This window comes from Chiloscyllium punctatum, chromosome 39 (assembly GCF_047496795.1).
Source record: "Chiloscyllium punctatum isolate Juve2018m chromosome 39, sChiPun1.3, whole genome shotgun sequence".
NCBI lineage: Eukaryota > Metazoa > Chordata > Chondrichthyes > Orectolobiformes > Hemiscylliidae > Chiloscyllium > Chiloscyllium punctatum.
Genome location: NC_092777.1, coordinates 54363117 through 54389918, shown reverse-complemented (window position 1 = coordinate 54389918; position 26802 = coordinate 54363117). Strand labels below are relative to the sequence as shown.

Here is a 26802-nt window from a genome sequence, read left to right as displayed (position 1 = left end):
TATTTTTCAAAACTTGTGTCTTTTTAATATAAAAAGGATTTCTTTTTTTAAAAAAAAGCATCCTTATAACTAAAAATTGACAGCAATGCCCTGATCCCTTCAAATGGTCAACCCTCATCAGACTAAAATAAACAGATCCTATAAAATAAAAACAAGAAACAAGGGCACAGGAAGATAATTCAGAAACACTCCACAACAGTTAGCTCAGGGACACATCAAGTATACCAGTATATTTGAATAGTTATCATTTAAGACTGGCAGGGTCTCAATTGCAGTTGTACATTTCCATAGTTACCTACAGCGGGCAGGCATGTTTAAAATTCCAGTATAAATGTTTGGTTCCAAAATGGATCTCTTCATTAGTAGATTTTACTGTACATATTAACAGTTTTCAAAAAAATCAATTATTAAGCAACAGTTCAAGAACATTCTGTCCTCATCAGTTCCAGCAAGCCCCTGAATCAGTGCATCAAATAGGTCCATCCTGAGATTGACTATTTTGGGTTTTTCAGCTTTTCCATGCTATCTTTATTCTGGGACAGAATTTGCTGTTTCTGCTTCTTCAGTGTTCTGTAAGCTTTAATGATCCTCTCCCTCTCCTCTAACAGCATCCTCTGGCGAGCCATTGACATGGTGGGCAGTTTACTGTATTGGGTACCTTCCACTTTCTGACCTGAAGAACACTCGCTTTGCTGAATCAGAGACTTCAGAAGTAACTGCCTCTGGCCAGGCTAGAAAGAACAAATAATGAATTTAGTACATAGCAAAGGAAAATATGGAAACCTTCACTGCCGATAGATCATTAGACCAAATTACTGTTAAGTCTAAAGGTGCACATTACAACATCCAAAATTCTATAATAAAATTTTGTAACTTAAAAAGTACATAAAGCTGGTTTTATTTTTGTCATTATTGATCACAAAGCTCTACTGAATGTATACTTGAAGGAAAGAGCTTAATATTAAATCATAAAACATTGCAGCATGGCAATAAGCCATTTGTTCCATTAAATTAGTTGTGTTCTTTTCCACTAGCCCTCTCTACTGCTCATTCACTGTGTTCCTTTATATTCCTCTTTCAAACCACAATAACCTTTTAAAAGAAATTCTTGCATTTGCTTTAATAACAACCTATGACAGAAATCCATAATTTAACCACCCTATGCATAGAATTCAATTTTTTTTCTAATATCACTTTATGATTTCCTAAACATGTCTCTCACCAAGGAATTTTGGAAAACGATAGTCAGAACCACTGGTATTCATTTAATATTTCCTCAGAATTCTTCAAATCTTGAAGAAGATCCTATCTTGGGCCTGGTTAATTGATTAACTTCCAGTTCTAGTGGTGCTTCCTTCTTTGAAGTGGAAGCAATCAAACTGATAAACAAGTCATAAGCACGGTGCAAAAAAATTCCTCCTTCTTCCAACAATTTCGCCATCCCAAGTCTAAACTTGGATAATTCAAATCTCCTAACATGGCTCCACAAACTGTCTAAAAACACAAGTTCAATTTTCTGTTCACTGCTTGCCAGTTCATGGCATACTCTTAGCACTTGGCCAATCCCTTGTTATTTTGGACCTCAATATAAAATGATTCTGTTTGGGATAGTTTTTAGTTTAGATGCTAATGATATAATCACTACATGCACACTGTTGTTACAGTTTATCTTTATGCTGAAGAACTGTCATAACGAGGATGTCTGCAACTCTAGGTTAAACAAATTGTTCCACCTGCTCATAAAAGGTATGATCTCTAATAACACTTTAATATGATAAGATACTTATTGGGCAAGGATAGCAAAGAATATTATCAAAGGAATGTAAATAGAATGAAGATACAGATCAGCCTTGGTCTAATCAAAAGGGGAAAGAAGTTGCAGAAGTTTAGTAGTCCTTCTTCCTACTTCAAAGGATGTTTTATAACCAAACATGATAAGGAAACTGTATTCTTAAATGTTGAATAACTAACCTTTTTACACACGAACAAACATAGCTAGTTACATTAGCCCCAAGAAAAGTGGATTACCCTTTTATAATTCACTGAATTTCATTATGGTTCGAATCTGCAATGCATGCCTGTGTGCGGTGGAATCTGATTCAATCATGATTTTCAAAAAAATAATTAAACAAGCATCCAAAAAGAGGGAAACAACACTACAGGGCTCCAGAGAAAGGGCATGCAACTACAATTGACTGAACTGGTCTAGAGATTGGGTAGGAAACAGGTCTGGGTCGGATGCTCGGGACGGTGTGGACTCGACAGGCCGAATGGCCTGCTTCACACTACAGGGATTCTATGAACTCTATGGCAGTAGGTTAGTAAGGTTAGACAAATTATCTCTTCTGTTGTAACAATTATGATCCTACAGTATTAAGTGGCTAAAAATAACAGATTGTGCCAAATACGTGAAACTGCTGCAACTTTACAAATTAAAAAAAGGCCTATGTTAAAAACGGTAATGTCAAAACACCACAAACAGGAATTATAATTGAATAGTTGCTCTTGACACTAATTATTTCAGTTTGACTTAGTTGACAGTACACAAACGAAGTTGTTACCTGATGATTGGTTTGGCTTTTCCTGGGTTTAGCCGTGAGGGTAGGGGGCTGCATGGCCACTTCTCCAAATCTCACAGTATCTGCAAATAAAATCAATCCCATTCTCAGAAAATACTTTTATGTTTACTGTGGATTCTCACTCAAACACATCAACTCAATTCATCTTAATGGCCTATCTGAAATTTCGTGCATGCAAATTTTGATCCACAAACCTGACCCTTTAGTTAGGCTCTAAACTGCAAGTCTACAGACCTTCATGTTTAAGTTTAGCTTCAGGTAGTTACAAAATACACATATTTTAATACTGAGTCTTAGTGCAACTCTTCTTCAGCCTGTCAGTTAAGCTGGGTAAACAACCACCAGGTGAATTTCTACTATACTGCACATTCTGAAACTAAGACAACTCTGCAGCAGAGCTCATCGGAGACTGTTCTTGCTCAGTGAAATCTTCAGTTGGTGCAGCTTTATTTAGGTAAACTGCTCCACCTAGTGCTCATACTAAAAACTGAAGAGCACAAAAACAAATGCCAGGAATGTGAACTTAGAAAATAGCAGATGAGCAAACTTCATCAGCAGTTATCTTGTTAACAGGCTGCATTCTCAAATCCTCTTATTGGAGTTTGAAACAGATTTAATACAAAAGGAGCCGACAATACTGACTTCTGTACTTTGGTGCAGATTTGCCCTAAAAATGGAACGACTTGCTTGCAAAAATGTTACATCTGTGTTGCACTGCATGGTCTGTGGATCTCTTTATGGTTGGAAACAAAAGCATTTCGGAAAAAAAAAATGGGGCAACAAAGGTTCAGTAAAAATTAAAACCTTAAAGATTTAGTAAAGAAACAGCACTAGAGAAATTAATATGTTTAAAGGAAACAATTTCTGCACCTTGTGTTTTGAAAGAGGTAGCCAGAGTTCAGGAATACATTATTTTAATCTTCAAGAATTCCCGAACATCCCTTTGAATTAGAAGGTAGAAAAGGCAACCCTGCTGAATGTGAAAATTTAAAGGATAGTCTCCTTTAATTCGAGGCAAAACTGTGTTGGTTGGAGAGGGAGAGGTGACTTCTCGGAATCTTCCCAGAGACAGCTCCAAGTTATGGGTATGGGACGGTCAGATCAATTCTCATTCTAAGTAAGGTGCAAGTTTTAACACTCTGTACATAAATGGAGAAACAGCTGGTATAGTTGTGCACAAGCTACCTGAAACAGCTCCAGAGGCCAGTATCCTGTCACCAAGTCACCCTTCATTTACATGTGCAAAGTACTTGACACTAACCCAACTTCAGAACCTCTGACACTCCTGTTCATATCTGTCAGCTAGGGGCCCCTAATTGGACCAGATTAACAGGCCCAATCAGGGAACTCATTCAATGAGGCCCACCTGGCTGACCACATTACAATCACTACTTGGAGGCCTGTTATTTCTCTTGTAGCCTCTCCTGGGTTGTTATCACACTCAAGTCTAGTTCCTCTGATTTAGCCTCTGACATGGGCGCCATGTACTGGACCTTAGTTCAACTCTTGTGCCTGGAGCACCTCAGACAAAATTCATCCTCTTCTTCAAGCAGTAAAGGCATCGAGGCTGCTCCATCTCTGTGTCCATCTCAGTCTGCAAAGTTTATTTGACGTTAGAAACAGAGAGGGAACAAAAAACAGTTGGAAAGGCTGTCGAGGAGTCGGGCACGTCTTGTTCCTACACCGTTCATGAATTTGTAAGCTTTCATGTGGTCCATGTGCTTGTTTAGGACCATCTGATGTACCCAAAATTTATACATCATGGGACCTGACCTTGCATCGACCATGCCGCTTACCCATACAGGGTTATTTCTGCGGATTTGGCACCAAACTTAGCCCCTTGAAGTAAACTGTTTCTCTTGCTTCGAAGAGTCTGATGTTCCTGGCATTCCTTAATGTGATTCTAGATCCAGGAGGAACAGGTTTAGTCTAGTGCAGAGTATTTTTTTTAGATTACTTAGTGTGGAAACAGGGCCTTCTGCCCAACAAGTCCACACCGACCCGCTGAAGCAAAACCCACCCAGACCCATAACCCTACATTTACCCCTTCACCTAACACTACGGGCAATCTAGCATGGCCAATTCACTTAACCTGCACATTTTTGGATTGTGGGAGGAAATTCACGCAGACACAGGAGGATGTGCAAACTCCACACAATGTCGCCTGAGACAGGAATTAAACACGGGTCTCTGGCACTGTGAGGCAGCAGTGCTACCCACTGTGCAACCGTGCTGCCCCATCAGCAATTCTGCTGGAGCTATCCTTGTAGTTGTAGGAGACATGGTCCTATAACTAAATAGGATCAGAGTGAAGCCAAAGGAGGTTTCTTTAAGCGTGCCTTCAAAGTCTTTCCACCAGTCAGCTTTCTTCATGTGCAGAATGCCATTCCACCATGGGAATTACTTGAATTTCCTATTGGTAAACAATGGCCTCTTGTCTGTGACCAACACTTCTGGTAGCCAGTGTGCTGCAAAAGATGCTCGCAGTTTTTCTATCATTGTCCCGGTGTTTGACAAATGAATTCTATGCCTGCCCAAACACGGAGTGGACGCTTACAATGACTAAGAATGTACAGCCTATGAAAAGACCAGGCTAATCAATGTGCAACCGAGTCCAGGATTCACCTGGCTAATTCCACGAATGTGGGGGAGCTGCTGGGGGAAAGTTATGCCCATGTCAGCATGCTGGCCCATCAAGGTGGCTAAATCTGCATCCAATCCTGGCCACTGGACATAACTTCTCACCAATGTCTTCATTTTGGAAACCCCTGAATGACCCTTGTGGAGTCCAGCCAGTACAAATAGACAACCCTTTATTCGAAACACTCAGAACCAGCTGTCTTTCGGAATTTTTTGGTTGAAGGATTAAATAGCATTTTCATAGTAAAAAAAAATACCAAACAGCAGACCCACCTGTGATTACTACGAGCACTGAGACAGAATTGACACCTGCCAGTGCTGGGTCCCAACACTGTCACATCTGAGTAACGTGGGTCAAGTGGGTGTGGAGTTGTGTTTGCAGGCTAAACAATGTTGTTGATGTGAAAAAAACTTCAGGACAAAAAATTTCAGATTTCTGAGCTTTTCATCTTTTGGATAAAGGATTGACCACCTGTATCTAGCAGCAAGTGCCATTCTCTACGGCAATCTGGTCTAGAAAGGTTCCATTGCTGGTTGTGATGGCCCTTTTGGTTCCCCCATCACAACCAGCTCTTTTCATTTTGCTAGGATTGGATCTTTTTCCATCCACATTGTCAGCAGTGATCAGAAAGTTTAAAACCAGAATGAACTCTTCCAGTGACGCATCTGCCATCAGGATGCAGCTCAATATACCCGCATTTGCAATTTTGACTCCTAACTTTACACACTAAGAACTAGAGCTGAAAATGTGTTGCTGGAAAAGCGCAGCAGGTCAGGCAGCATCCAAGGAACAGGAGAATCGACGTTTCGGGCATCAGCCCGTCTTCAGGAATGAGGAAAGTGTGTCCAGCAGGCTAAGATAAAAGGTAGGGAGGAGGGACTTGGGGGACGGACGTTGGGAATGCGTTAGGTGGAGGGAAGTCAAGTTGAGGGTGATAGGCCGGAGTGGGTGGGGGCGGAGAGGTCAGGAAGAAGATTGCAGGTTAGGAAGGCGGTGATGAGTTCGAGGGATTTAGATTAGATTAGATTACTTAGATTACTTACAGTGTGGAAACAGGCCCTTCGGCCCAACAAGTCCACACCGCCCCGCCGAAGCGTAACCCACCCATACCCCTACATCTACCCCTTACCTAACACTATGGGCAATTTAGCATGGCCAATTCACCTGGCCTGCACATCTTTGGACTGTGGGAGGAAACCGGAGCACCCGGAGGAAACCCACGCAGACACGGGGAGGACGTGCAAACTCCACACAGTCAGTCGCCTGAGGCGGGAATTTGACTGAGACAAGGTGGGGGGGAGGGGAAATGAGGAAACTGGAGAAATCTAAGTTCATCCCTTGTGGTTGGAGGGTTCCCAGACAGAAGATGAGGCGCTCTTCCTCCAACCGTCGTGTTGCCATGGTTTCAGAGAACACCTCTGGGACACCCGGACCAACCAAACCAACCACCCTGTAGCCCAACACTTCAACTCCCCCTCCCACTCCACCAAGGACATGCAGGTTGGAGGAAGAGCGCCTCATCTTCCGCCTTTCCAGCAACACATTTTCAGCTCTGATCTCCAGCATCTGCAGTCCTCACTTTCTACACTAAGAACTAGAGCCCAGCATTGAATTTGTCCAAAAGCTATGAGTGGTATGGCCCTGTCCTAAAGAACCTCCAGCTGGGTCTGTTACTGAGGATCTGAAACCTGAATACAGGCTGAGGTAACTGCTTAACAGATGCTCTTAATAACTTAGTTGACAATAAAATGGTTTCTCGTTGCAAATAACATGACAAAATGGCTTCTAGGCTGCAAATTGACAATTCTGCTAAGAACTGTATAAAGTGGCTTTCGATTTTGCTATAGCTGCATAATTGACTAACCACAGTCTGCTTCAATAGGGATTAGCAGACAATGCTCCTGCTACGGCATAGAAATAACTAAACTAGATAAGACATTACTGACCATCCTAACGGACCTTCAGCTGCAGATGCAAAAGTTTGGTTAGTCAGATAAGGATGGCCTGAGTGTTGGAAAACAAAGTTGGTTTCCAGGTAATATCATTGGACCAAGTAACTGTCAAATAAAGCAATATTGTAAATCAATTGGTAATTGTCTGAATGTACTGTGTGATCAAATCCTGTACCTTTAAGTATAAAGGTGTCTTTGTTTTAAGCCATGTGTGCAGCTGCTGAGGAACACGGATGTACACAACCTGTGTTTCCGGATGCTCTGTACCCAGCCGTATGAAGAAATAAAAGAATGAAGTCTTAAAGAACCAGACCAATTGTGAGTATTTATTGACTGATCATGGAATAGAGACCACCCCCTCCCCCGGGGTCCAGATCTTCATTACTATTACAAATTTACTCCTAATGGTATTGGTGGAACTTTCTCACACCAAAGATGACCAAACACTTTCCTTCTCTAACTCAGCATATTTGTGCTCTGCATCAGCCGAAGTCTGGGAAGCATACTCTATTGGGCATTCCTCTCCATAGGGCCATCTGAGATGCAATGCTAACCCTATACCGTACGGTAACTGAACCAGCTGCCTCTCATATGAGACTGGAATCAGTTATATTATTAATCTGTAAAGGCTCACCAGTGTAGATTCTCAATCAAGCCAAGCTCTTATGCAAACTTGAAGCCCAGAGCAAATTTTGTTAAACACTGGTTCTGCAATCAGTGATACAGCATTGCTGATAGCAACTGTCATTAGAACCAGGTGAGCATTTAACCAGATGTCTATTTTGATTAGTCTGGATTTGGATGTTGCCAAGCAATTTAGTTGCAAGCCAGATGGAGGTGGATGAAGTGTGCACTCTTCCTGGATTTTTTTTCTATTCATTTACAGGATGAGAGCACCACTGGCGAGGCCAGCATTTATTCCCCATCTCTAATTGCCCAAGGGACAGTTAAACCAATCACATTGCTATGGGTCTGGAGTCACATGTAAGCCAGACCAGATAAGAATGGCAGCTTCCTTCCCTAAGGGACATTAGTGAATCAGATGGTTTTTCCGACAATCGACAATGGATTCATGGTTATCACTAGACTTGTAATTCCAGATATTTATTGAATTCAAATTCCACCATTTGCGGTGCTGGGATTCGAAGCCACAATATTATCTGGGTGTCTGGATTAACCGTCCAGTGATCTCGCTAGTATGTCCAATTTATCGGACGGGTCTTGCTTTCTCTTTCAATGATTTCTGGAGGGTTTTTAATATTTAGGTATTTTTATCACCCCAGTATTTGGTCAGCTATATAAAGCTAATTTTGTGCACCTATTAGAGAGGGTAAGGTAGGACCTTCAACGGCAGGGGGGCGGTCTCCCAATATCTTGGTTAGGCAGAATAGCTCTAATTAAAATGAATATTTTGCCTCGTCTCTTATACCCTTTGAGAATGCTCCCTGTGATGTTGCCAAGGCCGGCATTGCGTAAACTATATGGTTGGCTTGGTTCTTTCATTTGGAATCATAGACGGCCCCTTAGTAAATTAAAGAAGCTGCAACTTCCACAAGCAAGGGGAGGACTGGATTTTCCAGACTTTAGGAAGTACCAGCTGAGTTCTCTATTAAGCTACGTAGCCGACTGGGTCTCGTGTGACCTGCAATCAATCTGGCTGGACATTGAGGCTTCTCAAGCAAAGTGTCCCCTCATTAATCTCTTCTCTTTAGATAAGCTGAAAGTTATTTTGGACCATTGTTAAAAACCCTATTGTATTAAATACAATTAAAGCTTGGACGATAATGCGGCAATACAAGGGTAATTCACAAAAAAATCCCCCCTTATACTCCTATAGTGGGAGCATGGGATTTTTAACCTGGGCATACAGATGCTACATTTAAAACCTGGAGGTCCAGGGGTATTTCTTGCTTAGGGGATCTGTTCGATGGGGAGGTTATGATGTCTTTTGAACAGCTGCACCAGAAATTTGGACTGCCTAATGGAGACCTTTTTCGATTTGTCCAAATTCGAGATTATATATAGAAGACGACCACATTATGAGATAGCTCTTATAAACTGGATAGGGAAAGAAGAGTGTTATGGCCAATGGGTCCATCCTCGGTCAGCACCATTTATCACTCATTACAGAACGAAGTTTCGAAAGACATGAAACAATTGTTTAAAACATGGAATCAGGAATTGGGGTTGGAAATCCCTTCAGAAATGTGGGACGACATCTGGGAAAATGCCAGAAAGATCTCTATTTGTAACAGAACCCAAGCTATTCAATTAAAGATACTCCATAGGACTCATATAGCACCAGAATGACTGGCAAAATTTAGGGCAGGAACATCTCCAGTGTGTCCTAAACGTAAATTAGAAGTGAGCATTCTCACACACTGCTTATGGACATGTCATAAGATCCGCAAATACTGGACCAGAGGAGCAAATGCACTGAGAAATCTTGGGAGCAGAAATTGAAGTAGATCCAATATCTCTTCTCCTGGGCTTTTCGAACCTGCCCTCCCTGGATGTGCATGGAAGGAAATTATTTTCCATTCTCTCCTTTAGTGCAAGGAAAAATATCTTAGTAAATTGGGTAGCTGAGGGCCCTCCAGAATTTTCAAATTGGCACAGATTAACCATGGAATGTATTCCCCTTGACTTCCTTACAAATATGGTGCACTAACAAACTGAATTATTCTATAAAATATGGCAGCCCTTCCTGAACTATATAGATAGATATTTTGGCCATACTGTTAAGGGCTTTTATCTAGTTATGGTAGTGGTTCTGGCTGGGGGCCCTGGGGGGGGGGGGGGGGGGGGGGGGGGGGGGAGGAATCCCTTATGAATACGGGTTTTACTATGACTTGATGTTAATTCATTCGGAGAATGTACTTCATTATTTAAATTACTTTTTTTTTTGAGTAATGCAAAATATTTTATCATATGCTTTGGTTATTTGTAGGTTAGATTAGTATTTAGTTGAGTTTTTTTTCCCTCTTTTTTTTGTTTGTTGTGTTTTGGTTATTATTTATTTAATATTTAATTGTATATCAGTGGTTATATTTGTGTTATTTTGTAAGTTCGTAAAAAAAGTTTTAAAAATTTCCTTTTTTTTTTAAAATAGTTTTTTTTATTGAAGAGAACTGTCCAGTGATAATACCACTATCGCTTCCCCAATGAGTTCTCTTAACAATTCAAGCCTAGAAGGACTCTTTTGCTGTCTCAAATCCTCATACCGGCAGCAACTACAATAGTTTGCTGGCCCGAATCCTGAAGGAAATATTAACTGTTTGGCCAAAGCTGGGCTTTGTTTTGGCAGAGTCCCTCTATTGAGGATATGTCCTGAGAGAGGCTATGTAATTAGGCTTCATTCACCCTAAGCTCAATTAGCCTGGCGAGGGTGTCCACTTCCATCAGAATATCCTATAACTGATATATAACATAGAAAAGTACAGAACAGGCCCTTCGGCCCACAATGTTGTGCCGAGATTTAATCCTAATGTAAAATATAGTAACTTAACCTACGCACTCCTCAACTCACTGCTATCCATGTGCATGTCCAGTAGTCACTTAAATGTCCCCAATGACTTCGCTTTTACCACCTCAACTGGCAATGCATTCCATGCATTCACAACTCTCTGCGTAAAGAACCTACCTCTGTCTCCTTTATACCTTCCTCCTAATATCTAAAAACTATGACTTCTTGTACCAGTCAATCCTGCCCTGGGGAAAAGACTCTGGCTATTGACTCTATCTATTCCTCTCATTATTTTGTACACCTCAATCAGGTTTCCTCTCTTCCTCCTTCTCTCCAGAGAGAAAAGTCCGAGCTTATTCAACCTTTCTTCATACGGCAAGCCCTCCACTCCAGGCAGCATCCTGGTAAACCTTCTTTGCACCCTCTCCAAAGCTTCTGTATATTTCCTATTAATATACTCCAGTTGCTGCATTTACTAATGACAAAGCCAGTTGTACTGCCTATTTGAAGTCCAGTTGGGATTCAGCCAGTAGGCGTTGTTGCACAGTTACATCATTAATCCCACATCCCAAATGGTCTCTCAGAGTCTTATTGTGGGTTAAACCAAAGTCACATGCCTCTGCCTGTTGTCTTAACCTCAAAAATTCTAATACAGATTCCCCTGGTTTTTAAGCTGCGCATTAAAACCAAGAGCGTCTCAGAATTAGAGGCGGTTTGCGTCGTAATATTTAATAACTAAACCCATCAACTCTTGAAAGGTTTTAGTACCTGGTACCTCATGAAACATTAGGCTCATAATAATCAAAAAAACTGCAGGTCCACAAGCTGTCAGGAGAATTACTCGTTGCTTTTCATCTAGCCCAATGTCACTTGTCTGGAGAAAATAATGCATTATTTCAGTATACTGGCTCAGCAGGATCGAATGAGTAAAAGTTTCCCAAATAGTTGCATGATTAGATTAGATTACCTGCAGTGTGGAAACAGGCCCTTCGGCCCAACAAGTCCACACCAACGCTCCAAAGAGTAACCCACCCAGACCCATTCCCCTACCCCCTAACAAATGCACTTAACACTATGGGCAATTTATCATGGCCAATTCACCAAACCCGTACATCTTTGAATTCTGGGAGGAAACCGGAGCACGAGGAAACCCACGCAGACACGGGGAGAATGTGCAAACTCCACACAGACAGTCGCCCGAGGCAGGAACTGAACCTGGGTCCCTGGCTCTGTGAGGCAGCAGTGCTAAGCACTGATCTACTGTGCTAATGTCAGAAACTGTGCTTATCCCTACTCAAAGGCGACTGCTGCAAATGAATTTCTTTACGATTTTTTTTCTCATTGCCACTAAAAGAGCTCCAGAGAGGCCAGTATCCCATCACCAAGTCATCCCTTACTTATACGTGCATAGGACTCGACACAGGTTCGGCTCCCTTAGAAGTAACTCAATGAACAGAACCTCTGACACTCATCTGTTTTTCATCTGTCAGCCAGGGCTCCCTGATTGACCTGTGTTAACAGCCCAAATCAGGGAATTCTCATTCTAAAGTCCAGCTGGCTGACCTCATTACAATCACTACACTATCAATGAAGAGCAAAAACAGCTGCTGCAAGCCAATAGAAAAGTATTAAACTAAAATGTGACACAGTTCGAAGACTTCAGACTTGTTGATATCTAAATACTAAAATTGCAGAAGTATGCCAGATGTCGTCGCACCAAAGCTCCACATCATAGCAGCAAGATTTCTTTATTCTTATACTTCAAATCCCCTTGTAATAAAGGGCAACATGCTATTCGCATTTCTAATTGCTTGCTGTATCTTGTGACAATGTTGCTCCTTTAACAAGGTTATGCTGTCCTTGGCTTTCTTTGTTAGAGGTCTCAAAAGCAGCGATTCTAAGAAGTCTAGGTCTAACTACTTGAGAACGCTTTCAAGTTTTTAAAAAAAAAATCTACTTGTACAATAAAACAGGAGTGACCAGTTCTACCAGCTCAGCTTTTCTCTGGTTTGGTTTGACTAACCTGGCTGTTCGCTGAAAGCAGTCAGTCAGTTTTGAGGCTGTTGGTCCAAGAAACAGCTACATGGAAGGCGTTCCATGCTGAATCTCTCTAACATCTCACCAAGGAGTGTTTATGGGGATTGTTGCAAGTATTGGGAACAGCATCACTAAATTTGGATAATCTGTTGGATTTTCGAATAGGTTACATTATTCTACATTCTGTTCTCTTTTGTTGGTGTTTCAGTCAGTAATCTTGTAAATAAGTTCTGTTTTGCTTAAAACAAAGTGTTTGGGCTAGCTGCATCACTCCTGGAACATCCACTCTACACCTCCTTAAACCAACTAGCAAAGTTAGGGTCTGGCCTGGTCCAGAACAACCTACATGTTAGCTTTCTGGGTTCCGAGCATAAGTACGCTCAAGCCCTTCTGAACATTAACATTTAGAGATTTTACGTCTTTTATATATAAAAAAACTGCTTTTCCATTCTTAAAAAGAAATTGAATAAACTTACACTCTGACATATTACACTCCATCTGCTACTCTGTTGTCTATTCACTTAGGCATGATACATTAGAATGGATAAAGATCTGGTTGAAAACAGAGCAGGACCAAACAGGCCCTGAAAATGATCCTTGGGATGGCAGGACTGACATGAATAGAGATTGAGTCAGTCATGATTGTATTCACTGGAGTTTAAATGAAGGGGCACCTATAAAATTCAAACAGAACTAGACAAGTTAGATGAGGAAGGATGTTCCTGATAGTGCGGGAGTCTAGAATCAGAGATCATTTAAAGAGTAAACCTTTTAGGACTGAGATGAGAAATTTCTTCACCCAGAGAGTGGAGAGCCTGTAGAATTCACTACCACAGAAATTGGTCGAGGCCTAAACATTGTGTTTTCAAGGAGAAGGCGCGGCTGAAGGGGGTCAAGGGATATTGGCGGACAGCAGGATTAGCATATTGAGCTCAATAATCAGCCATGATCATAAAGAATGGTGAAGCAGGCTGGAGGGATTGAATTGTCTACTACTGATCCTATCTTCTGTGTTTCCAGGCCCCACTGAAGTTCACTGCCAGACTGTCTGCCTGTGAAGCGCCTCGACTTGCCCACTCCACTCAGTGACGCTGACTGTCCCAGGTTACGAACCTCACCTTACCCATTCCTCAGTAATGCTGTCTATCACTGTCCTCACCTTGTCCACTCCTCTCACTGACACTCACTGTAATAGTGATGTTAACTCCATAAGGTTTTTCCAACAATGTGAGATCTTAACTTAGGTCAGATATTGCACAATGCTTACGCTTCTTGGGATTGAAGCAGATACATTTCTTTTTAATCACCTCAGGCAGTAGATAGACAGCATTAAAAGGAATAATTTTAATAAGCAATATTCTGCTGGAATGCAGAACAGGTAGACACCATGCTATCAGATTTCTTGTTCATCACTTACCTGTAAACAGTTCTTTCTCCAATTTCATCATTTTTCTTTCAGTTCTCTTTTTAATAAACTTTGCCAACCGTTTCTTGTCAGACCTATTTGATACAAACCAAAATTAACGAACAAATGTATAACTTCCCAAACTAAAAGGATTTTAAAACATCTTAATCACTTGTTTCACACAATGTTGGTCTCCATAAATATCTTCTGTTACCACACTCACTAGTTTTCTTCAAAAAAAAAAAGGCAATCATGTGTTCTGGCTTAGTGCTCATTCAGCAAGACTACCACAGATCGAATGTCTACATAGTTATCCTGCAAAGATGATGAGGACAGATGTCATGATGAATGCAGAGGGTTAATCATGTGGTTCTTTCACTCACTGGACTTGAATGTTAAGCCAGTGCAGATGAATGCAATGTCAGCTGTAATTCTTATGATGAGCAATATCAATACGTATTCAACATTTGTACTGAAAGAAAATCCTGCAGCCTATCTGCAGTTTTTTTTTTCATTTTGATGGGGCTTGCGTACAGCAGAGGAAATCCCAGTTATTAAACAGGCAACATGGATAAGTATCTTGATGCTAAAAAACTGGCTACTAGGCTGGTTATTGAAGTTCTCTGGAACAGTCCACCAGCTCAAGGTGGGATTGGGAAGAAGAACAAGAACAACTTCTGTCCATTAATATTTGGATAATATTGTCTGTGACTAATGCTTCAGCATTGTTTTTGAGGTTGGTTTGTAATTAGATGTTATGAATCGGTCATCTGTTGAGAAGGTGCAGAACACTTTATACGTATCTGGGCGTTTAAGCTTACTTAATACAAAGGATTGAATAAAGGAAGCATTACCAAATACATATGCATATACAGGTTGCTGCTCCAAAGTAAACAGATTATCTTTGTGTGTTAAAAGCTGTGATCAATGGGCAAACATTACAGAAGTATAGTCCAGCTGTATGTGTGTTATATACAGTGACCTTATTAGATTCACTTTCCTTTCCACCCTGCTATATATTCAGCAAAGGGAAAAATATTGTAATTGCAGTTATCAACAATGTCAGGTTCCCCATAAGATATAGTACCATAAATACACAGATAATGGAACATACTCTTTCTTTTTCTCAGACTTTGATTTCACACCGCTTGTCTGTTCTTCCTTGTCGGTCTCTAACTCAGGACAACGAGCCAGTTGATTTTTGGTCATAAACATCACATGTTGAGTTTCCTCCTCCATGCGCTCAATATAGGCTCTCTCGGATTCTCGTTTGCGCCTCTTAAACTTTGGAACTGGTATGTCTCCATGGAGATCCTTAGCCATTGATGTAGATTTTCTTTTTGGCTTTTCTTCATATTGAAACAAAAATTAATTTACTGTTATCTTTACATTCCTAAAATAATCCAATTTGAAAGTTGTGTGCGTTTTCTCCATACGAATAGGTCACTTTGGCCAATGCAGAAAGAGACCTAGGATGTGGCCGCAAAAATGCAACAGTAACTAAATGATAACTCTTGGTAAAATACTTTCAGTCAAGACTTCCCAGAGAAGATTCTTACTCATATGCTCACAAAGCACTTGAAACATGGCTGTAATATCCGCCATGCTTAAAAAAAAGGCAAGGACAATGCCAGCCCACCTAAACCTAATGCAGTCGCATTCAATTTCATATCATCTCCTAGATGAAGTATTAGGAGGTGCTGAGAACTTGAGACTTTCTGTACAGCTCACCCGTGAAGAATGATAGCTTGAGCAAGGAAGCATAGGGTTGCTGGAACTCAAAGTATATGGGCAAAAGCTAGGACAAAAGAAAAATCTTATACATAGAAAACTTCCAAAGGCCAAAATGCGCATCTATAGTTAAATAACTATAACTAAACATAATTTGCAGCCTTTAAACAGCTAAGCTGTTGATTCCATAGGTGCATCACAATATGAAGTCAAAAGGAAAATTTAGAATTTCAATGTTAACTCTGTTATATAGTGTCTTATGGTTCACTTTAACAAGTAAAATATTATGTACAGAATTTGCTTTGCTCCCTCTTGCAAATTTATCAATTATATATAATGTAAGCATTTGTTCTGATTTGTATGTTATAAACAGCTATCATTGCCACCAAATGTTGAATCAGCTCAGAAGTAGGCGGATAACATAAATTAGAAAATGGCTTTCATGCTTTTCATATTTTAGTCCTGGATATTTTCTAAGATAATAAAGTAAACATAAATGATTTTGTTTTAACCAAAATACAATTAAGCTGTATTTCCACTCACAACAGAAATAAATCTCGAGTACAAGCACAAATAACTTTATTCACATTGATTGAATGAACCGAGATCTTTGACTATGTTACTTTATTTCCTAGTTAAATGAAATATATTGCATTTTTAAAAATTGATCAAAAATGTATCGAATAAACTGCTTCAGCAGCACTCCCAAATAGTTCAAATCCAGCTGGACTATAAAGGCTTCTCTCCCCACTTCTAAACTTTGCTTAGTTTTTTACTTCAAAATGTTGTCTTTTCTGGACATAGTGTTCAGTTTGATGTAAAACTGACCACTTGTGCCGCTCCACCCTTTGAATGGATAAAAGAAACCAGCACAAATTCAGTAGCCTGTGAGATTTGTCCTGACACAACAGCAATATCTACTTACTTTAAGTTCGATGAATGGGATTTGTCCTATCTGCCTGGACATACCTTGCCTGAATAAGAATGCATTGCATCAAGTCTGAACAGGTTCTATAATAACACTGTAATCCAGTTTTAGGGCAACTATTGTCAGATGAGCAGTTAACTTCTAAAGAAACAATGTCAGGCTGACCACTTTACCAGTCTTTCTCTTCTGCTTATTCAGCTGCTTCTTCATTTTCTCCTGAGACCTCATTATCTCACGGACTTTGTATGGAATTTCCTGTTCATCAATATTTTTGGGCTTCATGTCATTTTTCTTCAGTTCACTGTGAAGTTATAAGTGCAGTATCGTCAAATAATCTTTAAGATTGTCTAAATCTTATATAATTAAATTACCACATATTTACATATTAGGACTGTAAAACACAAAAGTATCCTGAAATTAACTTTCTACCCATTTTCAAATGTTCACTCTAAAAATTACAATGATAAAACACTGATACATTAACTCCACATTTTATTATGCATTATTTTGCTTCACACTCAGTATTTATCCACAAATTGTTTAAGAAAAGAGCTGGTGAGAAAACAGGGAACTACAGACCTGCTAGCCTTAGATTAATAATAAGGAAAATATGCTCGATATATCTCAAAGGATGCAATAAATGGGCACTTAGATAGCTATCTCATTGGGCAGAGTCAGCATGAATCTACAAACGTATTTGACAAACTTGTTTCAGTTTTGAAGGATGTAACTCACAATATTACTTGTTACTTACTTTGATGAAGGGGAGTCAATGGATGTCATTTACTTGGATTTTTAGAAGGCCTTTGATAAGGTCCCCACAAGATGTTGGTTAGCAAAATTAAAACATGCAGCATAGGAGATAAGGTACTGGCACTGATTAAGGATTGGCTAAAAGACAGAAAATAGTAGAAATAAATGGGTCATCCTCACTTTGGCAGACTGTGATTAATGGGGTACTGCAAGACCTCACCTGATCACAATTTATATCAATGATTTGGAGGTGTGGACCAAATGTAATATTTCCAGTTTTACAGATGATACAAGGCCAAGTCGACATGTGTGTAGCAAGAAAGATGTACAGCGGTTTGAGAATTTGGACAAGCTTAGTGAATGGGCAAGAACATAACAGAAAGAATATAATGTGGAAAAGTGGGAGGTTATCTGCTTCAATAGGAGAAACAGATGTGCAGAGTATTTCTCAAATGGTAAGAGGTTAGAAACTGTAAATGGACAAAAGGACCGAAATGTCCTTGTTAATAAGTCATTGAAGATTAACATACAGGTGTAGCAAGCTATTAAGGCTCTTGGAATGTTACCTTTTGTTGCAGGACATCTGCTTCAATTGTAAAGGAGCTTCGTTAGACTGTACCTATAGAATAATGTGCAGTTTCGGTATGCACCTCAAAGGATTCTTTATCATAGAATGACAGCAATGAAGGTTCACCAGATTTCTTGTTATGATGGCAGGAATGAAAAGGGGTCTCTATTCTCAAGAATTTTGAAGAATGAAAGGCGTTCTCAAAAAACTCAAGGAATAGACAGGGTAGATGTAGATGCTTCACTTGGTTAAACAGTCTAGAACCAGAAGGCATTATTTAAGAAAAAAAGGATGTCACTTTCAACCAAGATGTGAATTGTTTTTACTGAGAGGGTTTGAATCTGTAAAATTCAAGTGTTTGATCAGTTGTGACCATATTACATGGCAGAACAGGTTCAATGGACTGAATGACCTACTCTTGTTCCTAAACATTGTTCCTTTTCAATACTGCCCAAACTAAGTCATCCAGAATTGTTAAATGTTTCTCTCTTCTCACGTTCTTTGTCCTCCAAGTTCTGTTCACAACTTAAATCTGTGACCCTGCCTCCAAACCACACATGAAATAAACACAACATATGATGGACAATCACAAGAACTTAATAGTATTACTGCTGTATATTACAAATTGTGTCTATTAAAAAACCTGCACCAAGGTATTAAAAGCCTCTAACAGTAGTTACTTGATTTGAGGGACAGGACTTCATGGAGCTTAGAATTGATCGATTACTGGACTCTACATTCAATTATGTTAACAACCTAGCCATTCCCACTTAAAATAAAAAAGGAAAACAGATGTAAAATCCCCTGTTGAATTAAAGCTTTGCCGAACAGTTCAAGTGCAGCTCGGTGTAGATGAAGTATTCTCTCTGCATGTAAATAGTCGTTGAGAAGAAAATTTATCTTAGTTCATTTCATCAGGCGGCATACAACTTTATCATCTAAAGCTAATACAAAAAGTAAACAGAAGACAACTTATTTACAGAAATAGACTTCTGGCAATATTTGGATTATTGAACATTATGTTTTAACTTAAAAATGCTCACAAGAAAAGCTAAAAATATAATTTAAGTATAGCATTTGGCATTATGAGAGGTTTCGTGAATAAATAAAGTTGACATAGGTTTTATCAGACCGTAGGTGTGCTTTATTAGAAAAACAGGCCTGACGGTGGATTAACCTCACTATCACCCAAGTTACGGGAAGATAGAGTCATAAAGTCATACTGTACAGAAACAAATCCATTGCCCCAACTCATCCATGCTGACCAGGTTTCCTAAAATTAACTCGTCCAATTTGCCTGTGTTTGGCCCATATTGCTCTAAACCTTTTCTATCTATGCACCTGGCTAAATGTCTTTTAAACATTGTAATTATACCCACTTCAACCACTTCTTCTGGTAGCATGTTCTATATACACACCACCAGGTGTGTGAAAAAAAACCTGCTCTTTTGGACCGTCTTAAACTTTTCCTCTCTCACCTTAAGCCTATGCTATCTAGTTTTGCATTTCTTTATCCTGGGGAAAATACCTCCGCTATTCATCCTATCTATGCCCCTCATGACTTTATAAATCTCTATAAAAGGTCACCCCTCAGCTAGGGAAAAAAGCCTTTCCAGTTTCTCCTTATAACTCAAACCTTGGTAACATCACAGTAAATTTTTTTTGCACCCTTTCCAGTTTAATGACATATTTTCTACAGCAGAGCAACCAGAACTGAACATAGTGTTCCAAAGGTGTGAAGGGAAGTCCATCATCATAACATGGATTCAAACCATGCAGTCAGTGTCATACTGTTTCATAACCCAAGTTTCCAGCCAACTGAGCTAACCCTATCTGTTGTTTCATATGTATCACATTTTTATTAATCAATAAAACACAACCATAACTACAAGTTTAAATACATTCTGTTTCATCTCAAGTAGCACAACCTTGACTTCATATCATATGTGCAACAGCAAAACAGAGGCTCAATTAAATTTTATCTCCCATACTTTAAATACTAATACATATGGTACACTTAAAACCTCTATCTTCAGAGACCTATAAAGGACTGAGCATCCAACTTTCAAACTTAACAAATTAAACCGTGACAACACGCCCACCTCCCTGACCAATAACCGAGTGGGTTAAGACACCAGGGTAAGTTTAGTAGAGTTAACTGGCTTGAAATCGGCAATGGAGAACATTATAAATCTTGTTTAAGTCTCATAATCATATCTATGAATTCAGGACATCCCTAAAACATTTTACAGTAAAAGTGGTAGACTCATTGCTGTAATATAGAAAACGTGAGATGCCATTTGTAAAGAGCAAGACCCCAATATGCACAGAATATGGAAAATGCCTATTGAATGTCTACTGCCAAAATACCACGAAATCTACAATCATCCCTTTCCATCTTTAGGCCAAGAGCCTTGAACGTTATCACACCGCGAGTGTGATATCTTTTTAATGCTGCGCGCAGCAATGTGTTAAGCAAGTAGATAATTTGTCATTTGGTCTGAGGGGTTAAGACACCAGTGGGACTGAATGAGCCCGGCCTAGGAGTCACGGAAGATGGGCAATGGGTCTCTCCCGTGAACCAGGGTCTCTCCCGTGAACCAGGGCCTCGTCCCTCACCCACCCCGTTCTTCTGTTCGTCTTCCCGGGTCTATCCCACTGCTCCTTCCTGTGGTCTCTGCGACCGACATTTTCCTTCTTCCTTTTCCCTTGCGGACGCTTCCCCATCGCTGAGCAGCTGCCTCCTCACTCTCACGTGCTGAGGCCTCCAGCGCGACCTTTCACCTGCTTTCCGATTGGCCGGCCCTCGGCCGCTCCCCCCCCCCCCCCCGCCGCAACCTCCGCGGCGTGGCGAGCGGATTGGTCGAGGGCGGCTGTCAATCACATGCGGATGGGCGGGGTTCCGTGACGAGGCAGCGGGTTGCTAGGCCCAGGCCTGAGGTTGGGCCTGCAGCTGCTCCGTGTCTTCACTCGGACCGGCGGTGGTAGCTGGTCTGTTGGACTGGGTCCATGATTGCACTCTGCCGGTTGTGCTCCCGCTGGAAGGTGCCGGGTGCAGTGAGTGTTGTTTCCGTGTTTGACCTTCACTCTCTGTTCTGCATTACGTTGTCATGGGAATATACACCGTGGGCAGGTCTGGTCACCTCACTTCGGTAGGAGGGAGGCACACCAGGATGTTCATTTTTTTTTGTTTCTATTTCATTAAAATTGTCAATGATATTTCCTAGGTTGGAGTGATTCAGCTATAAAGTGAGACGACATAGGTTCTTTTTGCAAAAATATACTTTATGCATGAAAAAACTATAATTACATCCAAAAGGTCTGAAAACAGTTCTGTACAGTCTTTACAGAGGGAAACAAACAACAAATTGGAATTTGACATTCCTCAGAGCTTCCCTGCAATTGCATTTTCTACTCATGTGGGAAACAATTTACATTTATTTGAAGCAATGACCGTGTCCGAGAGCTTAATGGACTCTTATACGTTGGCAGAAAGACCTTAGACAGTAGTGTTTCCCCACTGTGTCTTCGCGGCAGCTGCCCCAAGCTTTAATGGAATTAACCAGTGCAACACTTAGTCATGGTCAACTCATTACAGAGGAACCTCGATTATCTGAAGGATGTGTATGGGCAGTATTCATTCAGTTAATTGAATGCCCGATTACATAGTTTGGCCGAGCATCGGGACCTTGCGATCTTGCCGGATAATCTGATATTCGGATAATTGAATGCTGGATAATCGAGGCTCCTTTGAACTCAGGAAGGCCAACAAGTTTTGGCCAGACCAAAAAACATCTTTCACCAAGTTGATGTGTCAGAGTGGCTTGGGACGAAGCTTAACAAAGACCACTGCATCGCTCTCCAGAATTTCTTTGCAAAGACACACTCAGATGGAGATATGTGACAGTCTTTTTCCTTTCCTGCAGCCATTTCGAGGGTAGCATATGGTGACACAGAGAATCTGGGTATACGTGATGGATCTGACAGGTCCTTCTCATCATCTGCTAAGTGACCTCTTGCTGCTTGTGGAAAGCTCTGGCAATGAGGCATTCTGCCAGTGACTTTGACAATCTGTCCAGGGAACCAGCTGAAACGATCAACTTAGTCTTTTCCTATAATGTCTGGAGGACATTAGATGCTGACCACTGCCTCATGAACTTGTGGTTGAAAGTGTTGTCCTTTGCAAACTTTTCCATAAGCATAATTGATATGAAATAGTTCAGATACTTAGAGTGTTATGCAGCAATGAGGCCAGACCCAGCCTTAGTAATACTGGGGACAGCTGGAACCTTGTAATATGTAGTGACAGTGAGAGTCTATGCACAGCTTGATACAGCTGCACAGAAAGGTGATCATCAAGATGACCGCAATGATCAGTGCATTCTCTTCCCACTGTCCCATGTTAGCGAGAATTTTGTACATTGTGTCCCTGGGCATGGAGTCCATCTTTGACCCCCAGATGAGGTGGAAGATGGTTTGGGTGACTGCAGTGGCACAGGCTTAGTGAATGGGCTAGATCTGTGTGACATACAGCAATATCAAGTGTACCTCACAACTGATGACTGGATTTTTACCTGTAATGAAGAAGGAACAGAGCTCCCATCTGCCTCACCTTGGTAATACACTCCTTCCAAATTTCTGCACACACAGAGTGATGCCTTCACGTGATCTAATTTGACAGTGTTAAAAATCACACAACACCAGGTTCTAGTCTAAGAGGTTTAATTGGAAGCACACTAGCTTTCGGAGTGTCGCTCTTTCATCAGGTGATAGTGACACTGGAAGCTAGTGGGCTTCCAATTAAACCTGTTGGACTATAACCTGGTGTTATGTGACTTTTAACTTTGTACACCCCAGTCCAACACCAGCATCTCCTAATCATAATTTGACAGTGAAGAGGATAAAGGATCAGTCAGCTCAGTTCCCAAATAATATCACCTTACTGCTGATTTGATTTACCTTAGCTCCCAAGGCCAGTTTAAGCTGCTTGGACGTGCCCATGAATTGTGCACAATGAATCGGAGCAGAAAACAGCGACATCATCCATGTTCAGGGAAGCTTTGATCTTGTTGGCTTCCACTGTCTGTAATAATTACCCCTCTCAGGTTTACATCCTTCCTGTAAAAGGTCCTATGTAACACACAAACAAGGCAGGAGGGAGTAGGCAGTCCTGCCACACTAAATCTGATCAGGAAACTTTGATACCATTGATTGAAACTGCACTACTGATGTTGCTGCAGACTTGTTGGATCCAATTGCAGATATCCTCCCCAAAACCCATTCTGGACAGCATATCCCACATGGGGTATGCAATATCCTATCAAAGGCCTTCACCTAGTCCAGGCTGATGAGGGAGTTGTCCACCCCCTGGCCTGCACATAGATGATCATATGCCCAAGGGGCATGAGGCTCTCTGAGATCTTCCAACCAAGTACAGTGCAGGATTGATTGGTGTGAATCACTGATCCCTTCGCGGATCTGACCTGTTTGGTGATGACCTTAGACAAGATTTTGTAATCCACATCTTCAACAGTGAAATTGGTTACCAGTTCTTAATTTTCTCCCTCTTTTCCCCTTCTGCTTGTAAATGACGGTAATGATATCCTTCCTTATGGATTTGCACATGCCACCTGCCAGAAGTATACACTCACTCATCTCCAGCAGGTCCTGGCCTATCAAGTCCCACAGAGCTGAATACAACTCGGCTACTAAGCCATTGCATTCAGGAGTTTTATTCTTTTCAAAGGATTTGAAGGCCTTAGTCAGCTCATCCAGAGATAATGGCTTGTCCAGCCTGTCTGGCGTACTGTCATCTAAGACCCCTCATGATGGAAGGCAGGGATGACTGACAGGCTGTGCTATCTGTGGATTTTGTGTCATACAATCTGGCTGATCCTCAAGATGTCAGACTAAGATGACATTCCTGAGCCACCTTCTTTCTTCAGGATGCTGATCACAAGAGCTCTCCTGTGCATCTTCTGGAAGAACAAATGTCTCATCCTACTCAATGGAACAGACCCTGGATCAGAAGAGGCTTCTGAGACAAAGACCAAGACTTGCTGGCACTTCATCTCCTGAAGATCCTCTTTGCTATTGACCCCGATCATCTGCAGCAGGAATAGTGGGTGGCAGAGTGGTTAGCACTGCTGCCTCACAGCACCAAAGACCCAGGTTCAATTCCTTCCTTAGGCGACTGACTGTGTGGAGTTTGCACATTCTCCCTGTGTCTGCATGGGTTTCCTCCGGGTGCTCCGGTTTCCTCCCACAGTCCAAAAATGTGCAGGTTAGGTCAATTGGCCATGCTAAATGGCCCGAAGTGTTATGTGAAAGGGTAAATGTAGGGGAATTTGTCTGGGTGGGTTGCGCTTTGGCGGGTCGGTGTGAACTTATTGGGCCGAAGGGCCTGTTTCCACACTAAGTAATCTAATCTAATAGGTTCTGTATGCTTTGCTGGCACTCGGATGGTTTTCCTCACCTCTGTCGTGCCTTCTGAGCACCTTTGAGGATGATGAACCTCTTGATGTTGCCATTGACTGTTTCCCACCAGTCCGCTGGAGATCCAGAGGGGTTTCATAGTTCTCCAACCTATGTAAATCTCTTTAGAGCTCCTGCATGTGTTCTAGGATCAACAGTTTCACATTCAGATTCCATGTTCCCTTGCCAGCTCCCTGGTCATCCTATAGGGGACAGTCTGCCAGCAGGAGGTAGTGGTCAGATAACACCACCAGCTTGATGTAGGTGAATGCTCAAAACATAACTAGAGAATCTCTCCTGGAGTGGGTATACCTGTCTGGCCCAGATCAGATGTACTTCACAGCCCTCTGTCTGCAGGGGTGCTGAAGATATTGTGCAGCTTGGCATCTTCTACCGTTTCCATCACAAATCTGAATGTTGCATCCAGTTTGCTGTCAGCTCCTCTGATGCAGCTGGACAATAGACAATAGGTGCAGGAGTAGGCCATTCTGCCCTTTGAGCCTGCACCACCATTCAATATGATCATGGCTGATCATCCTTAATCAGTATCCTGTTCCTGCCTTATCTCCATAACCCTTGATTCCACTATCCTTGAGAGCTCCATCCAACTCTTTCTTAAATGATTCCAGAGACTGGGTCTCCACTGCCCTCTGGGGCAGAGCATTCCACACAGTCATCACTCTCTGGGTGAAGAAGTTTCTCCTCATCTCTGTCCTAAATGGTCTACCCCGTATTTTTAAGCTGTGTCCTCTGGTTCGGTATTCACCCATCAGCGGAAACATGTTTCCTGCCTCCAGAGTGTCCAATCCTTTAATAATCTTAAATGTCTCAATCAGATCCCCTCTCAGTCTTCTAAACTCAAGGGTATACAAGCCCAGTCGCTCCAGTCTTTCAGCATAAAGGTAGTCCTGCCATTCCAGGAATTGACCTCGTGAACCTACGCCACACTCCCTCAATAGCCAGAATGTCTTTCCTCAAATTTGGAGACCAGAACTGCACACAGTACTCGAGGTGTGGTCTCACCAGGGCCCTGTACAGCTGCAGAAGAACCTCTTTGACCTCGATGTCACAGTAGAGCAAACAGCCAATGGGGTACTTCAAACCAGCATCGACAGGAAAACAAAATATAAGGACCAAATCTTGAACTAGAGAAGAAATCATCCCAACATCCACAAACTAAACTGCATCAGAACATTATTTCAACGAGCCAACACACACTGCAGCACAGAGGATCTACACAGAACAGAGGAAAATCACCTATACCGTGTATTCAAAAAGAATGGGTACCCAATGAACACAGTCCGCCGATTTCTCAGAAAAAACCCCAACAAGCAGACAAAACATGTCCAGAAACCCTAGCCACTCTCCCCTACATCAAAGACATCTCGGAAATGACTGCCAGACTACTCAGACCTCTTGGCACCATGGTAGCCCACAAACCCACCAACACACTAAAACAGCAGCTAATGAACTTGAAAGACCCTATACAGACAACAAGCAAAACTAATGTTATTTACACAATACTGTGCAAGAACTGTAACAAACACTACGTTGGACAAACAGGCAGAAAACTAGCCATCAGGATACATGAACATCAACTAGCCACAAAACAACATGACTAGTATCTTTACATACAGACAAGGAAGGACACCACTTCAACCCAAAGAAACCCAAATCTATAAATAGAAAGCAGAAATCAGCAGCAGTGCTTCGCCCAGAGGCCCACTGAAGATGTTACCTAGTATGGTGATGAATCATCTGGAAATGACCCTTCCAGCTCAGCGAGCAAACTTACATCCAGAACCTCAACCTGAGCTACAAATCTTCTCGAAACTCACTAATTCTTTGACTCTATTGTATTAGCTTACCTCCACTCAGAATTACAGGCCATTAGATGTAGGGGCAGGTAATGTTGAAGCGGAGAGGTTTCAGAAGGACTTGGATGTGCTAGGTTAGTGAGCAAAGAAGTGGCAGATAGACTACAATGTGGAAAAGTGGAGGTTATGCATTTTGGTGGAATGGATGGAGGCACAGACTAATTTCTAAACAGGAAAAGGCTTTGGAAAACTGCACGAAAAGGGTCTTGGGAGTCCAAATTCAGGATTCTCTTAAAGTTAACATGCATTCACTTGGTGGTTAGGAAAGCAAATGGCATTCATTTCAACAGGGTTGGGAAACAAGAGCAAAGATGTCCTGCTGAGGCTGCATGAGGCTCTGGTCAAACTGCATTGGGAATATTGTTTTGGGCCCTGTATCTAAGGAAGGAAT

The 26802-nt window shown here is 41.4% G+C and overlaps 2 protein-coding genes across 4 annotated transcripts in view; one reads left to right on the top strand and one right to left on the bottom strand.

Moving 5' to 3' along the window:
• On the bottom strand, window positions 1-20849 carry ccdc137 (coiled-coil domain containing 137). 3 transcript variants are annotated; one of them, XM_072558734.1, is made up of 6 exons: window positions 20684-20849; window positions 16913-17040; window positions 15195-15429; window positions 14093-14175; window positions 2562-2641; window positions 1-731 (listed from the first exon to the last, which is right to left on the bottom strand). In XM_072558734.1, the coding sequence occupies exons 1-6, from the start codon at window positions 20785-20787 to the stop codon at window positions 495-497; spliced, it is 867 nt and encodes a 288-aa protein (XP_072414835.1). In that variant the 5' UTR covers window positions 20788-20849; the 3' UTR covers window positions 1-494. The 3 variants fall into 3 exon arrangements, with proteins under 3 accessions (XP_072414835.1, XP_072414838.1, XP_072414837.1); XM_072558737.1 differs by lacking the exon at window positions 20684-20849 and adding an exon at window positions 18059-20665; XM_072558736.1 differs by lacking the exon at window positions 20684-20849 and adding an exon at window positions 17494-18052.
• A 143-nt stretch (window positions 20850-20992) lies between these two features.
• The window catches only part of syngr2b (synaptogyrin 2b), a 69265-nt gene continuing 63455 nt past the window's right edge, over window positions 20993-26802 (top strand). The window contains exon 1 of the mRNA XM_072558740.1: window positions 20993-21117. The gene's annotated coding sequence lies outside the window, so the exon portion shown is untranslated. The remainder of the gene's footprint in view (window positions 21118-26802) is intronic.